This window comes from Astatotilapia calliptera, chromosome 1 (genome assembly GCF_964374335.1).
Source record: "Astatotilapia calliptera chromosome 1, fAstCal68.1, whole genome shotgun sequence".
NCBI classification, from domain to species: domain Eukaryota; kingdom Metazoa; phylum Chordata; class Actinopteri; order Cichliformes; family Cichlidae; genus Astatotilapia; species Astatotilapia calliptera.
In genome coordinates, this window is record NC_137422.1 from 25,909,740 (window position 1) to 25,927,795 (window position 18,056).

At 38.6% G+C, this 18,056-nt stretch overlaps 1 protein-coding gene and 1 long non-coding RNA gene across 2 annotated transcripts in view; one reads left to right on the forward strand and one right to left on the reverse strand.

Annotated features, from left to right (window-relative positions):
* csmd1b (CUB and Sushi multiple domains 1b) overlaps positions 1-18,056 on the reverse strand; it is a 202,792-nt gene that overhangs the window by 126,775 nt on the left and 57,961 nt on the right. Inside the window, exons 12-17 of the mRNA XM_080301157.1 lie at positions 15,166-15,306; positions 11,301-11,422; positions 11,096-11,168; positions 9,859-9,997; positions 1,252-1,439; positions 948-1,136 (exon numbers count right to left, since the gene is read on the reverse strand). Coding sequence (XP_080157283.1) covers positions 948-1,136; positions 1,252-1,439; positions 9,859-9,997; positions 11,096-11,168; positions 11,301-11,422; positions 15,166-15,306 — 852 coding nt within the window. The remainder of the gene's footprint in view (positions 1-947; positions 1,137-1,251; positions 1,440-9,858; positions 9,998-11,095; positions 11,169-11,300; positions 11,423-15,165; positions 15,307-18,056) is intronic.
* LOC145425876 (uncharacterized) lies at positions 6,931-7,898 on the forward strand. Its single transcript, XR_013906654.1, has 2 exons — positions 6,931-7,046; positions 7,650-7,898. It is a non-coding gene; the product is annotated as an uncharacterized LOC145425876 (long non-coding RNA).

The following is an 18,056-nucleotide window of genomic DNA, read 5'->3' on the forward strand; positions in this document are numbered from 1 at the left end:
ACAGTGTCTCTAGATCTTCAGAGAAAATGTACATATAGCAGATGTCAAGTTCAGTGTGCATCTGCCTGTATGTTGTAGCCAAGTGATAGAATGGAGCCCTGTCCAAGGTGCAGCGAACACAAGTGTGTTTATGCACCTTTGGAACAATTAAATTTTCTCTTTTAATTTATTTTAGCCTTGCAGTTTGGACACATCATTCTTTCTAAAGAATAATCTTTAAATGAGACTGGCACATGTTGTACCAAAGCTTTTCAAGGACACATATTCATTTATTTAGACACCGAAAGACAGAGATGTATATAGTTATAGTTGAGATGGATTGTAAGAAAAGTGCTAAATAGTATAACAAAGTCTGATATTTAGCAATCTTTCAAAAGTCTATCAAAGCAAGATGCAATTTCAACTTTTCCTGTAGTGCCAGATTAACTTAAAAAAGAGCTCATACATTGATTTCCAGTGTAAATAAAATGATTAGATAAAAATCCCTACAAAAGACTGTGGTGGCTACTATTTCTTAGTTGCAATATTCAGTTGGAGAATTAAAAACATCAACTCTAAAACACACATAATCAATCAAACAACAATTTGGCCAGAATTAAATTCAGCTCAAGATGACTTATTTTGCCAATGAAAGCATTTAATGCAGCTTTTGGCTTGAGAGGTGTATTTATAAAGCTATTTCAAGCTGTTCTCCCAACTAAGCACTTCTGGAGGCAAAAACTGGGCAATGTCTTTAGTTAAAAGAAAACAAACCCCAAACCACAATGGCCTGCTCTGTCAGTATGTGCTGTATGTTGACAACGTTTTTTCACTCTTTTCCATGTTTAGAGAATGTGAAACTATGTGTGAGGTGAGTCACGAGAGAACAGCATTCGCCCCTGATTGTATTACTCACGCTACAGGGTAATTCCTGTAAGAGATCAAATAAAATAAAAGAAGATACTAACCATCACAACTGGGAAGAGCGTGACTCCACTGATGATTCTGCTCGCAAACAATTGGCTCCTGATCGCTAAGTGTGTATCCCGGGTCACATGTAAATGACACACGAGAGCCAATGGAAAAGCTGCTGCCATGGCGACGACCATTCACTGGGATACCAGGATCAAGACACGAGTCTGACTCCATTTTCACACCTGAAAATCACATCACACAACCGCCGCAGTGTCAAAAGGTTGAGTGTATTTGCGTCTGTAAGCAATTTCGAGTGTGTCTACCAGGCATTTCAGTCTATCAGTCATTTAGACTTACTTTCATATCTGATGCTGAAGCCTGTGGCAGAGCGGCTGTTGTCTGTAGTGAACAACAGGAACAGGAAGTTTGATGTGGAAATCAGGAAATGAGGCGCTTGGGTACCATGGTATTCGCCGATCAGGAGAGAGGATGCTGAGGGGCCATCCCTGATCTCCAGTGTGTCATAGTTGACTTCTGTCTGGAACCTAGAGAAACAAAAAAAAAACAAAAAAAACACGCACATGAAATTCACAACTGCAAGTTATACATGTTAATAAATTCCAACGCTGAAAAAAGAGAAACTCGGCAATATTGTTCATTTTGCACAATTTATCCACTGTAGGCAAAAACAAAACAAAACACTGAGCTATAACAAAGTACTACCATATAAGAAACTTGACTGATATGTAAGCAATCAATCAGTCACACCTATTGCTGACTGTCTGAGTGGTGTCCCAGAAATGATGTGGGCTTCATAGATAATTGGCAAACCTTCTGGAGGAAACCTGGTCTTGTTAGGAGAGACGGCATCCATCCCACTTTGGATGGAGCAGCTCTCATTTCTAGAAATATGGACAAATTTATTAAAACCCCCGAAAATATGTCTATCCAGAGTTGGGACCAGGAAGCAGAGTTGCAGTCTTACACCCCTCTCTGCAGCTTCTCTCCTCCTGCTACCCCCCAAAAACCCATCTCCATAGAGACTGTGTCAGCTTCCAAAAAGACAAAAAAACAAACTAAAAACCAGCAACAAACAACTTAAATATAAACAATTACAAAGAAAGAACAATACAGTACTCTGGACCAAAGAGTAAAACAGTGAAATGTGGATTATTAAATATTAGGTCTCTCTCCTCCAAGTCTCTGTACATGACTTAATAATTGATCAACAAATTGATTTACTCTGCCTTACAGAAACCTGGTTGCAGCAGGATGATTCTGTTAGTTTAAATCAGGGGTGCTCAATACGTCGATCGCGATCGACCAGTCGATCGCAAAGGTAGTATTGGTAGATCGCATGGCATTAAAAAAATAGATGCCAGCCTATCATCCATCCCGTCACTTGATTGATACAGGGAAGCCAGTCAGATGACATCGGATTTTTTTCTGACGCTTAGGTCGCTGCGCATGTGCAAACAGCGGCGCGAAGTGTAGTAAAACTGACAAGCTAGTCAGCGAGTTTTTAGCTCTCGGTTTTTTCTAAACCTAAGAAAGGGTTAAAAATGAGTGAGGGAGCTGGACCAAGTAAGAAGACAAAAACGTATCACTTTCATACGGAATGGGAGGAAGACTTTTTTTTCACGATGTCATTTTCGAAGTGCGTTTGCCTCATCTGCCAGGCTGCCATCGCAATGCCAAAGAAGGGAAATGTGGAGCGGCATTTTCGAACTGTTCACGGAAAATACGACACTACATTCCCGCCGAAAAGCGAGCTAAGAAAGAAAAAGGTGAAGGAACTAAAATCCCAGTTGTCCGGACAGCAGTCATTTTTCACACAACAAACTTCAAAAGCGAAAGCCGCCACCGAAGCATCGTTCCGGGTGAGTCACATCATCGTTAAAAACAAGAAGTCTTTTCAAGATGGAGAGATGGTAAAAGAGGCATTCGTTGAAGGAGCTGACTCATTGTTCCGAGACTTTAAAAATAAGGCAGAAATAACATCTTCGATCAAAGCTCTCCAGCTGTCAAGAAGTACAGTTACACGGCGCTGTGAAGCCATGGCGGAGGATTTAACCCAGCAACTTTGGAAGGACATCGGAGATTGCCAGTGTTTCTCACTGCAGTTGGACGAATCTACGGACGTGAGTGACACAGCCCAGGTGTGCATTTTCATTCGTATGGTGTTTACTGATATCACTGCAAAAGAAGAGCTATTAACAGTCCTGCCCATGAAAGAACAGACGCGAGGAGAGGACATATTTCAGTCGTTCAAAAACTTTATCGAGAAAACCCAGCTCCCAGTGTACAAATTGGTGTCTATTACCACAGATGGAGCACCCGCAATGGTTGGCCGCTTGAATGGATTTATTGCCAAGTGCAGGCAGGACGATGCTTTCCCGGACTTCCTAAATTACCATTGCATAATCCACCAACAAGCGTTATGCGCTAAAATGCTCAACATGAAGGAGATCATGAATGTTGCAACAAAGATCGCCTGTTCTATTCGCGCCAGATCTCTTCAAAGACGGTTATTTCGTGCACATCTGGAGAAGGCTGACTGCGACCACTCTGAGTTGTTGCTACACACTGACGTGAGGTGGCTTAGTCGAGGGAAATTCCTGCAAAGATTTCGAGAGCTCTGTCCGGAGATTAAGGAGTTTTTCCGTGTAGCTGGACAAGCAGAATACATGCAACTTAATGACGGTCAGTGGCTGTTAGACTTGGCATTTTTAACCGATCTGACAAACATGTTGAATGACCTTAATCTACAGCTGCAAGGAAAAGACAAAACAGTGATCAACATGATCAGCTCAGTTAATGCTTTCAAACGAAAGATGCAACATCTCTCTTTAAAGCTGCAGCGCCATGATTTGATAAACTTTCAAAACCTGGCGTCAGAGCTGGAGATGCAAGGGATGGCCTGTTTGCAACTTGACAGTGCATGCTACACAGAGCAGATTGACAATTGTCTGTCAGAGTTTGACAAACGCTTTCAAGACTTTTCTTTGCTCGAGCCAGTCGCTACCTTCATGTGCTATCCTTTTCGGGAAGATGCTGATGTCGATTCACTCGCATCAAAAATTGCAAAACTATTTCACCTGAACTCTTCTGCAGTGGAAGATGAGATTTTGACACTACAAGCCGACATTGAGCTGAAGTCCAGAGATCATGGACAGTTCTGGAACTTACTCACAGAAGTAAAGTACCCCAACATGAGGAAATGTGCTGCCTCTTTGACTGCATTATTCGGCTCCACTTATTTATGTGAGTCATCATTTTCCCACATGAACATCATTAAGTCCAAGTACCGTTCCACCATGACTGATGAACATTTGGAAGTGTGTTTGAGGCTGGCCGTCAGCAGCTACTCTCCGGACTATGCATCCCTGGCTGATTCAATTCAGTGCAAGTCATCAGAGTAAACTCAGGTAATGACAAAAAATTTACATTGTTAATTGTGTTGTGAAATATTGGATATTGCGGTTATGCATGTATATACATTGTAGATATAAAGAATCCTCAATATATTTATAAATAAGTATATGTTTTGGATTTTTGTAGTGGGTAGATCATGTTGACTTGGTCATTTTATAAGTAGCTCACATGCGGAAAAAGTGTGAGCACCCCTGGTTTAAATGAATCAACACCCCCGAGTCATTCTAACTACCAGAAATCTCGAAGCACAGGCCGAGGGGGCGGTGTGGCAGCAATTTTTCACACCAGCCTATTAATTAATGAAAGACCAAGACAGACTTTTAATTCATTTGAAAGCCTGATGCTTAACATTGTCCACCCCAGCTGTGAAACTCAGAAACCAGTCTTACTTGTTATCATCTATCGTCCACCTGGGCCTTACACAGAGTTCTCTCTGATTTCACAGACTTTTTATTGGATTTAGTTCTGAGCTCAGATAAAATAATTATTGTGGGTGATTTTAACATCCATGTAGATGCTAAAAATGACAGCCTCAACATGGCATTTAATCTGTTATTAGACTCAATTGGTTTTTCTCAAAATGTAAAAGAACCCACCCACCACTTTAATCACACTCTAGATCTTGTTTTAACATATGGCATAGAAACTGAACATTTAACAGTGTTTCCTGAAAACCCTCTCCTGTCTGATCATTTCCTGATAACATTTACATTTACAATAATTGATTACACAGCGGTGGAGAGTAGACTTTATCAAAGTAGATGTCTTTCTGAAAGTGCTGTAACTAAGTTTAAGAATATAATCCACCCACTGTTATCATCTTCAATGCCCTGTACCAACATAGAGCAGAGCAGCTATCTGAACACTACCCCAACAGAGGTCGATTATCTTGTTAATAATTTCACCTCCTCACTACGTACGACTCTGGATACTGTAGGTCCTGTGGTCCTAAGGTCTCAAATCAGAAGTACCTGACTCCGTAGTATAATTCTCAAACACGTACCCTAAAGCAGATGACTCGTAATCTGGAGAGGAAATGGTGTGTCACAAATTTAGAGGATCATCATTTAGCCTGGAGAAATAGTTTGCTGCTTTATAAGAAAGCCCTCCGCAAAGCCAGAACATCTTACTATTCATCACTGATTGAAGAAAATAAGAACAACCCCAGGTTTCTCTTCAGCACTGTAGCCAGGCTGACAAAAAGTCAGAGCTCTTTTGAGCCAACCATCCCTTTAACGTTAACTAGTAATGACTCCATGAACTTCTTCACAAATAAAATTTTTATCATTAGAGAAAAAATTACCAATAATCATCCCACAGATGTAATATTATTTACAGCTACTCTTAGTACCATTGATGTTAAGTTAGACTATTTTTCTCCAATTGATCTTTCTGAGTTAACTTCAATAACTACTTCCTCCAAACCATCAACGTGTCTTTTAGACCCCATTCCTACAAAACTGCTCAAAGAAGTCCTGCCATTAATTAATTCTTCGATCTTAAATATGATCAACCTATCTCTAATGATCGGCTATGTACCAAAGGCCTTCAAGCTGGCTGTAGTTAAACCTTTACTCAAAAAGCCATCTCTAGACCCAGCAGTCTTAGCTAATTATAGGCCAATCTCCAACCTTCCTTTCATATCAAAAATCCTTGAAAGAGTAGTTGTCAAACAGCTAACAGATCATCTGCAGAGGAATGGCTTATTTGAAGAGTTTCAGTCAGGTTTCAGAGTTCATCACAGCACAGAAACAGCTTTAGTGAAGGTTACAAATGATCTTCTTATGGCCTCTGACAGTGGACTCATCTCTGTGCTTGTCCTGCTAGACCTCAGTGCAGCATTCGATACTGTTGACCATAATATCCTATTAGAGCGATTAGAACATGCTGTAGGTATTACAGGTACTGCACTGCAGTGGTTTGTATCATATCTATCTAATAGACTCCAATTTGTGCATGTAAATGGAGAGTCCTCTTCACACACTGAGGTTAATTATGGAGTTCCACAGGGTTCAGTGCTAGGACCAATTCTGTTTACATTATATATGCTTCCCTTAGGCAGCATCATTAGAAGACATAGCATACATTTTCACTGCTATGCAGATGACACCCAGCTCTATCTACCCATGAAGCCAGATAACATACACCAATTAGTTAAACTGCAGGAATGTCTTAAAGACATAAAGACCTGGATGGCCGCTAACTTTCTGCTTCTTAATTCAGATAAAACTGAGGTTATTGTACTCGGCCCTGAAAAGCTTAGAAATATGGTATCTAACCAGATTCTTACTCAGGATGGCATTACCTTGGCCTTCAGTAACGCTGTGAGGAACCTTGGAGTCATTTTTGACCAGGACATATCCTTCAATGCACACACAGCAAATTCAAAAGTGTTAAATGTTTTGGTGTTAATGGTCTTCTTGCAAAAGTAGAGTTAATTTTACTCTAAGCAGAGTCACATTCTTTTAATGTAACTCTGAGGTGTAAAATGATAGTAGTTAAAATCGAGTGTTAAAAATGAGTGTTTCTCTGTCAAATCTGGAGGTGTTACAATGGAAACATTAACTCTTGACCTCTTAACTCTGAACTCCTACAGGGGCTATGACACCAACAGAGTAAATTCACAGACTCCGCCCCCAGCACGGCTCCAATCGAAGCTGAAGTGAAGCCGTTTCAGAACATTTTGCTCTACATATTTGAGTTGTTTGCCATGCCTGGTAAGTCATTTTTTCAAAGATTGTTTCAATTATTATTATTATGAGCTTTTACTTCTGTGGCTCTTTGGAGTTGAGACAAAGCTGTGTGAAAGGCATTAGCCATGTTGCTCGGTGATAGCATAATATTCTGTTTTAGCTAGCTGAAAGGTATTGTTTGCGTGCAAATACCACAGCCTTGAAAAAAAAGCTTGCATGTGAATTTTCAGTCAAACTTTTGGTCAAATACACCTAAAACAATGTCTAGAATGTGAAATGTTGGTATAATGGTGCTACTTGAAGCCTGAAAACGATCGCCCATAAAAATAAAAATAAAAACACGAGCAAACAGCAGTAGCTGACGTCCTGACTGGGTTCTACGTTAGCATTTAGATCCCTCCAGAGTTTTGTGCACACGGTTTAGGTAAAAATTAAAAAGGTTGAGGTTTTACATTTAGTTCAGTATTACCTGTTGCCTGTGTCCTTGTCTTTTGGGAAAATACTTTACACAAGTAATGGCTCAAAGAGGATTCCTTTTTTTTTTTTTTTTTACTGTGCTGCAATTGTTTACTGGATTATTTGTGCCATTAATTAGTGTCAACTAATTTTTATTCAATCTCCGCACAGGATATGCTTGTGAAGATGGAATATGGGGGAGAGCAGAAGTGCATTGAAGTTCCACAAAGGGATGAATGAAGGACATGCATATTGTATTGAAGAAATAAGTGATGAGAATGCTGTTATTTGCATTTACCATGTCAGACCTTTTGATAAACAAAATTCTAATGAAAGTGAGAACATGTACACTGTTACGTCTTTCAGAAAATGTTTTGAAATTGTGGTGCACAGTTCAGAATAAATGTTTTTCAAAAACCATTGCATCTTTTTAGTAAATGTTTATTTCCAAAAGAAATTTCTAGAAGTTCAGAACAGTAAAATTCCCGCTTTTTAGAATTAATTAGAAGATAACTCTTACGTAGTTAAACTAAAATACTCTTTTGAGAGTTAATATATAAACTCTTAACACCAAGTGTTAAATTATCAACTCCAGACAGATTTGGTGTTTAACACTAAATCAGAGTTAACGTACCAACTCTCCAAAAAGAGTTAAATTAACACTCTCTGGTGTGGACCCATATAGACACTTCAACAGTGTTGAAATCAAATCCGACAGTGTTAATTTGGACATGCTGGATTTGCTGTGCATATTAAACAAATATGTAAGACTGCGTTCTTCCATTTGCGCAACATCTCTAAAATTAGAAATATCCTGTCTCAGAGTGACGCTGAAAAACTAGTTCATGCATTTATAACTTCCAGGCTGGACTACTGTAATTCATTATTATCAGGATGTCCAAAAAACTCACTGAAAAGCCTTCAGCTAATCCAAAATGCTGCAGCAAGAGTCCTGACAGGGACTAGAAAGAGAGAGCATATTTCTCCTGTTTTGGCTTCCCTTCATTGGCTTCCTGTTAAATCCAGAATTGAATTCAAAATCCTGCTCCTCACATACAAGGTCTTAAATAATCAGGCCCCATCTTATCTTAATGACCTTGTAGTACCATATCACCCTATTAGAGCACTTCGCTCTCGCTCTGCAGGCCTACTTGTTGTTCCTAGAGTATTTAAAAGTAGAATGGGAGGGAGAGCCTTCAGTTTTCAGGCCCCTCTTCTGTGGAACCAGCTTCCAGCTTGGATTCGGGAGACAGACACTATCTCTACTTTTAAGATTAGGCTTAAAACTTTCCTTTTTGCTAAAGCATATAGTTAGGGCTGGACCAGGTGACCCTGAATCCTCCCTTAGTTATGCTGCAATAGATGTAGGCTGCCGGGGGATTCCCTTGATGCATTGAGTTTTTCCTTTCCAGTCACCTTTCTCACTCACTATGTTTTAACAGACCTCTCTGCGTTGAATCATATCTGTTATTAACCTCTGTCTCTCTTCCACAGCATGTCTTTATCCTGTCTTCCTTCTCTCACCCCAACCGGTCGCAGCAGATGGCCGCCCCTCCCTGAACCTGGTTCTGCCGGAGGTTTCTTCCTGTTAAAAGGGAGTTTTTCCTTCCCACTGTCGCCAAAGTGCTTGGTCATAGGGGGTCATATGATTGTTGGGTTTTTCTCTGTATCTATGAAGCGCCTTGAGGCGACTTTTGTTGTGATTTGGCGCTATATAAATAAAATTGAATTGAATTGAATTGAATTATTCTATTAAATAGCTAAAACACTTAAACACTAATTAACCCATTTGCATTAAGTTGGAGCTACAGGGCCTAATCAGTCGATTTTTGGGTCTAAGCATCAAATAGTAGATGATCCAGAAAAAGGATGTTGTATATCACCAACCTATCTAGTTGAACAGAAACCAAGATTTGGGAGCTACTGACACACTGCAACAACGCGGTATCTGAATAATTATATCTGACCAGCTAAATGAAAAATTAACTAGCCTCTGCTTCAGAAGAAGTATGCTGAATCGTCCACAAATGAAATGTCTCATAGGCGATGAAGATAACTCGGCGTGTACGTCACATTTCAAAAAGACAAATTTCTGCTATTGCAGTTTCAGGCTACACTGCATCTGTCTGTGGCTTGTTTCCAGAAGAAAAAAAATGTAAAAAGCCAACATTAATCATTTACTGCAGCAGTAACTCACCAGCCTCATCTATATCTGACTACCTTATATTGCATGTGAAAGACTGCCCAAGTAAAATATTAACTAAATAATGCACTCCCTAACCGTACCATATTATCTAACCATTAACAGTCAAATGTCAACAATTTTTGAGCAAACACATTTGACAAATCAGTCAACAGCATAGTTGAGTAATACACTTACTTGTCAAAGTGTATCTTTACAGCATGGTCTGCTTGTGCTTCAATCACCCACTGGCAGTTCAGAGAGTCTTTGTAAAAGGAGGGCCAACCAGGAGATAGCAAAACACCTGTAGGAGCTGTAAGATGCCCTCCACAGGGAGCTGGATGGAAACAAAGACCCCCACACACAACCACAGGAAATAAAATTAATCATTTTCTCCTTGTAAATGTCTGTAAATTGCTCCTATTTCATTAAGTTAGCAGATTAATTGTCTGCTCTGTTTATTTTATCATTCTAATCCATTCTGAATTTCTATATTTCATACATAAACATTTACCTTCAGAAATTACAGTGAGCCCATCATGTGCTACAGTAAGCAATTTTGAGTTAGTGATGTTTGAAAAAGCCCAAAATAATTATCACATTATAATTTATAGGAGGAATTAAATATATTTATGTGTCAAATGGTGCCAAAAAATAACTCTCCGTTTCCCTGCACAAGCTGCAGGCAGCAACACTGGCACATACCGTCACTACTTTATAGCTCAGTTCCAAAATTTCAATTATGACACATTAAAAAACAATAATTATCTCCCGTTGAGTTGTTTCTTTCAAATAAAATGAAATATCAGACATCGTATCATGTTCGGTTTTTATTCTTATTCATTTTGAGTCTGTCTAGAACCTGAATTAAACATAAAAAACTCCAGACCTGGAATTCATGGTTTCTTCATTATTCATTGCTACAACATATAATTTGCAGTGGCTTGTCTTTTCAAGTAGCTCATACCTTTGCCTATTTGATTGCTCTCATAAATCCAGACTTTCAGCAAGAAAAGAAAAAAAAACAACACAGAATGCATACTGAAGGAGCAGTTTTTTTGGATGGGATCTTCAAGAACAGGAGAGATGATATTCTCTCGTACTCCATAGTTAAAAAGATGACCCCCCCATGTTCAATTTGATTTTGTCCTAATAGTACATCTCTGTCTTTCGGTGTCTAAATAAATGAATATGTGTCCCTGAAAAGCTTTGGTACAACATGTGCCAGTCTCATTTAAAGATTATTCTTTAGAAAGAATGATGTGTCCAGACTGCAAGGCTAAAATCAATTAAAAGAGAAAATTTAATTGTTCCAAAGGTGCATAAACACACTTGAGCTGTATGGTAATCGCTAAAATAGTTGAATGTTTTGTGGAACATTATACTCCTATATACAGTAAACAGTTCTTATGTGTAGGTGTCTGCTTAGGTTTACCTTCACAGCGAGGTACAGCTGCAGACCAGACAACATTTCCATCCTGAATAATGCAGGTGACCTGATCGGACCCCTGGAAATACACGATTTAAAGAAAGGTTACATTTATACTAGGTTTTACCACACAACTATGGACACCGATTATGACAATCATTTCAAAATTGTGTTAAAAAGTGTGATAATGATACTTTCAAATGATTATTACCTGAGTCCGAATGAATCCTTGATCACAGCGAAACGCCACTGAGCTGCCAAGCTGAAACTGGTCACCGTACCTCTGACCATTTACTGGGACTCCTGGGTCATGACATTCATTCTGACCAAATGCTACAGAGAGAAAATAACCAGAGAAAAGTTGAAACTGGGGCTAAGACACATAAGATTGAATTACTGTATCAAACAAAGGCAAATTAATTTGAAAAGGAAAGAACAAAGACGTAATCTGAAAAAAAGAGAAAGCTGGCAGATTGCAACTACACTCTGGTTAAGTGGTTCAAAATATGTATGCATATTTATTCATTTGAGCAGTTTTTACCAGTTTTTTCAATTTATTTTAATACCGAAAAATTGGTTCTGCCAGAGGAAAAAAATGAAACCGCTGCTGTATCACTGTCAGTGAATGTGACATCTCCACTGATATGGAAATATGGGAATGGAATTATCTTTATGTGGACTCAACCTTGTCATGTTAAGCTTATATTATCCCCATTCCAGAGATTAACCTGATCCCACCCAGAGCACACACCCAGTGATTGGACATGTCTCAGGTTGATTAGCTGCTGATGGAGGGAAATGGGAGCAGTGAGAGAAAGGAGAGGACGTAGGGAAAAAAATGAGAGCCACAAGGGAAATGGCAGGTACACAAACAAAAATGCACACATACTGTATATTACATACAGTCTTGTAGCAGTATTCAAATATGTGTTCAAATATGCATGTAGAGAAAGTACTATATAGGCCAAAGGCAGACACAGATAAAGTAGCCCTTGTACTCCTTCAACAACCTGATATTATAGAAGAGGAAGAAAAGACTAGAAGATACGTATGAGAAAAAGCACGAAATGCCAGCATACAAAATATTCAAATGATATGTTTAAACCAATACAGTCATTGGTTTGAACCCAGTAGAAGATGAAAAAAAGGCCAACTAAGGCTGAAGAAGCTAAGAAGAAGCCATAGTGACAGGGAAAGGTAGAAACATATGGCATAAAAAAAAGGAAAAAATAAAAACTAAATGATATTTCGGCTATAACAGAAAAAAGATGAACTCAATAGTTGACCTCAGATAAGAATAACTATGCATCTTACAGTGAATGCATTTTGTAATTTAAAATTTTGAGTAAACCATTTGTTAGTAAGATGTAAACATTTTAAAGATTAGCTGTAGTTAGTGAGGAAATAAGAATTTTGACATTAAGGAGCAATATGCACTAAAGTTAGCAGGCTAACCAGCTAGACCAGGCTTGGCCAACTCCAGGCCTCGAGGGCCGGTGTCCTGCAGGTTGTAGATCTCACCCTGGGTCAACACACCTGAATCAAATGATTAGTTCGTTACCAGGCCTCTGGAGAACTTCACGACATGTTGAGGAGGTAATTTAGCCATTTAAATCAGCTGTGACGGCTCAAGGACACATCTAAAACCTGCAGGATACCGACCCTCGAGGCCTGGGTTTGGACACCACTGAGCTAGACCCAAGTAGTTCCACTTTCTACCTCAAGGGACAATAGTGAGTCCAGTCTCTTTTTGCCCAAAGTATGGTTTAGTTTAAAACAAATTGTTAAAGAAACAAAAAGTGAACATATATAAGGTCAAAATTGTTTTTTGGAAATGATCATCTTCCTCTGAAAGTGATTAAAAACAGAATTTGGATATATTCCATTTTAAATATATCATTAATAACCTTAGCTGTCATAGGCTAAAGCACATTTTTACGCATGATGTCCTCATAATATATAGGATCAATTTATTTGTAGGATAGATTCAAATCTGCGAACAGTTATTGGCTCCCAGTGCACCGCTTTCACCAAATAACTGCACAGTCTTGCATTCATTCTTGAGTTTCTAACACAATTCATATAAATATACCCACAGCATAACCTCTTGATATTCATATATGCATTAAAATGTTAATAGACCAAATTACTGAAACAGCACAATATGTTTGATATTTTTAAGTCCCAGTGTAGAATTTATGTCATCAGGTTTTCAAATTACATTTTCAAAAAGTTTCACCACTAAAAACTATATGAATGTATTTCAGCATTTTTCTTTTCTGCCAGGTAAAAAGTTTGAGAGGCATTTAATTTAATATGATTTTTATTTAACTACATATTAATTTTTCGTTTGAGGTGCATCAAACCTTTCATTTGTGTTAGGATTTGAAATAGTACACTTTGTTATTTATTATGCTCAGTTTTTTTTCACTAGGTTAAAAAACACACACACACACACACACACACACACACACACACACACACACACACACACACACTATTTTCATTTGTCAAATGCCACCTCTAAAGGAAGAGCCAAAGACAAGGTCATTTGGGAGGCAGTGTGTGAAATGGTGCAGAAGTGCATGGTAATCACACTGAATGAATCTGAATCACTCAGGCAGAACTAGTTCAGCTTAGAGTGGATAAATATACAGGATGGAGTAGCTGGGTTCAAACTCTGACAATGGGACAGGCTTAACTGGGTGAAAGTAAGATATGCATATGTAGCTTGCCATCACCAGTGTGTGAATGTGTGTGTGAATGGGTGGATGACTGGATGTGTAAAGCGCTTTGGAGTCCTTAGGGACTAGTAAAGCGCTGTACAAATACAGGCCATTTACCATATAGGATCAGTCAAGCAGAAGAAGTCAAACAGGACAGGTTAAGGTAACGTCAGGTGCAGTAATGCTGATGTCGGTATTATATTAATCATAACGAAGTGCCATTCTGAGGTGGTTAGCATATGAAAAGGTATTTTACTCTGAGCTATATTTAATATGGATCTTAACTAGTATATGAAGATACTAGCTATACAACAAGCTCCGGAAGCAAATCCTCAGAATTTAGTTGTAAATGTAGCTTATATGTTTTAAAGATGTGCATTGAGTTACATAGCAATACTCAGCTTGATAATCAGTAAATCATTTGTTTAAAAAAAGGGACACTCGCTAGGATCTACCCTAGAACATAATGTATAGCAGTATGTTGACAACTGATTTCTGCTTTTGTCTCTGATTACATGGTGGTAGAAGTGTTGCATCTCAGTTTTACTGTTGGAATGTCCGTATTGTTTAACAAATTTCTGCTATCAAAACTCCACTGAAGTGACCCTGGAAGTATTCTTAATAAAAATTTGTCAAAGTGTCAAAACAACATGCTGTCATTTGTCAGAAGAACTGCTGGTAAAAAAATGACAGTTACTTAAAAAAAATTTAAACCAAATTCAAATACAACAATGAGGTAGTACGCTGGTAGAGATCTTAATGGATATTTGGTTGGTTGCAAAGAGGCTGCTACCCCAAATCCTCTTTGTGACTAGTAGACTATCATAGTCACTGCAGTATGCACAGAAGACACAGATCTTTCTGCTAATACTCAATAACTACTCACGGAGTAGCTGAAAAATGGGAAAAAATTGCAGCAGAGAGCCGAAATAGAGGACATCCACCAACACATTTCAAATGGTGCATCTTTACTTCAATGCAAATCCATTTCTGGTTTTCATCATGCTTTTCACAAGAGTTTCTGAGTTTTTGCAGACAAATCTGCATCTTCCATGCAAACTACAAGCAATCACAGTAATCTGCAGGCAACAAAGAAGGTTTTCAGTGCACAATTCATACCACTTTGCAACCGATTTCACCTAGTGTCAGTCTCCAGGGACCACTGTAGAAGCACAGATTTTTCCTAGTGCCAGTGGGCTACTGACTAGTCTCTTTGTTTGCAACCTCCAGTAACCGCTCACCAACTGGTTGAGATTGCACATTTTCCCCCAGTGACTTAGTAAGCTAAGGGTGTTTACTACGGCCTAAACAACAAATGGACTGAGCAATAAGTAGGTAGTTGATACTTACTGGTATAGCTGATATTGAAGCCCTTCCCAGTATTTGAATGATCAGACTGAAATTCCAGTCTCATGATGTGACCGTTTGAGGCGATCTGTGATGGAACATCTTTTCCTGAGAATGTCCCAAATGTTGTTGGCTCAGACAGACCTAAAATCAAGCACAATTTAAACATTATTTTAGAGAGACATTTAATATTGCTTATCTAATTTATCCTGTATAAAATCAGGCCAGACTTGGAAAGAGAAAGGCTCATCCCAAGGGAGCTCAAAGAGGTGAATTAGGTGTAATTAGGGTTAAGAGAAAACAAAACACTGAGATGATTTAGCAGTTCCTGACACACTTGCTAAATGCTTACTAATATGCATGATAAGCACATAATGCTTTATTTAAGCATTAGAAGTAGAAGTGCCAAAGTATGAAATGTATTCATGGTGTGACAAATTATTGACATTCAAATAACTGACAATCTAAATGAATGTAAATGATTAAGCTGGTCCTGGTAAAGCCTAACAACTGTTGTGAGTTTTAATGAGAACAACAAGAAAAGTCTGTTAAAATGTCAATGTTAACTATAGGCCGCTGAAGGATAACTTGCTTCTCTGCATGCTTAGAATTTAAAACAACAACAACAACATCAAAAAAATAAATAAAAAATAGGAAGAAATCTCCAGTAAAAGTAGTCCATACTGAATGCACTGTATAGTAACAGTTACTACTAAATAGTACTAGATGTAAACATGCCTAGTACAGAGCGACAAGAAAGGCATTCATTCATGACCCTTTAACTTGTTAACTGAACAAAAATGGCATTATCCCGAGGACACCTATCTCGAAGATTATTTCCAATTTCCAATTTTGAACACTCATAGCATGAAAGCAACACCTGTGCACTATCGCATTGATCCAAATAACAAGCAAGAAACCTGAAGATCCGAGTATAAAAGGAAACCAGACACACATTAGTGTGTCATGCTTGCCAAAAGATGATACATAGAAGCTCTTTTGTACAGATGCTGCATTTGAGTGAATGCCCAAGAGACTAATATCAGGTGACTGTGGTGTCTGGGTCATTGATGGTATTGCACCTCAATGAGTATTGAACCATGCATTTCCGGACAATTCCATCACCATGGGAAGGAGCATTATCTTGTTCCAAGTACTCATCATCCCCTCAGGGTACATCATTGCAATGAATAGCATAACTTAGCTGGTATGTTTCAGTGTGCTCCAACACTGAGGTATCACTAGACAGTCATAAAAGGACGCACTCTATATGAGTTGAATAGTCTGAAACTTCCACCCCTTCGCCTGTACTGCTGTAATCATACATCACCTCAGGTCTGTCTAAGACATTTGTGTCACAGCATCAGACCATTTACTGCAAAAAGTAGTTATAAACTTTTGTTTGGAAGAAGATATTCTACTCTTCAGTGCGCTCCCCAGTGATCCAAGCAGCAACGACAGAATCAGGGGGGAGTGTCATAAAAACTGGACTACAGCACATAGAAAAGCAACTTTCCAGGTTGAGATCACTGGGATATGTACATATACTCTATAAAAAAAGGATCCCAAAATGGTAATGAAAGAATATAACAAGTCACAGGAAACATCTGCAGTCTCTGGTGCATGGGTAAGAGAAATACACAGGTGGTAATTATTGTGGTCATGGACAGCTATAAATTTCCCTTGTTCATGTGGCTCAATGTCTTGTGTTTTGAACCAGATATATAACCACAGTGGTACAAACAGGCCTTTAAAGAAAAGTATGGGAACGTATGGATCTACAAAGACAAAAATAAAGGGGCTTTATACAGAGATGGAAAAAGTACAGACATTCTGCACTTAATACTTTTTATACAGTATTCGGTACAAACACTACTGTTAAAAATACTCCAGTAAAAGTTGTACTGAGTACAAGTAAGTAAAAGAAAAAAAGTACAGGCTCTGAAATGTTTTCAAAGTAAGAAAGTAAAAGTAGCTCTTCAGAGGAAACAGGAAACAGGAAAATGTGTATAGTCAATGGTTCAAGTGGAATTCAGCAGGTGCAGATAATGCTCAGTGTGGACAAAAGAATCATAACTCACAATGATTTCTATTAAGAGCTCCAACAGATTTTCTTAGTGTACAGACTGTGGTCAGCTGACCTCCTGCTCTTTGTGGACATACACAACTGAATTCAACTAGATGTCAGCAGATGTTTCATGAGTTGTCTTGGCTGATTTCTATCCTCTACACTGACTGGCTGTCTTTTTTTTTCTAAATGGTATAAAATTGGTATGAAGGTGGATTTCAGTCAATGAATCTAAGCATCATCATCTAAAATCTACTCTGCTACACTTGATGTAACCCAACTCTGAGCATGAAACCACAGATACTGTGCACCAGTCACACACAGTTCTTTACTTTAAATCCATCACAGTACAGCCAACTAACCTGTTTATTCTGCAGTAACCTGTATTTTTTTTTGCAGCCTTTAAATTACACAGTTAGTCCACTCAGTTTGATTTACAGCATGTTTCACAATATGAAAAAAGCATGATGTCACATATTCAAAGACCACTGAGTAGTCCTTACCTATAAATCTGACCTCTCTTCTTCCTCTCCTCCCTTGTGTTTCTTATCTTTCTCTATCTCTGAGTGAAGTTAGCCCTCTATCTTTTCTCTCTCTGGGATATACAGCAGCTGGACCTTTAGCTAGCAACACACTGTACGACAAACCTCTCTGCAATTGACAAATTTCAAATGCAACGGCAACGGCTCAACAAACATCCGCAAACACACTGATCTTTGTTGAACTCACAATAATTTGAAATGACCTGCCCTTTAAAAAAAAGGGCTCCTCTTCAGCAGGGTAGATAGATGCCGAAGTACTGCAACCACAACTTAAGGATACCTGT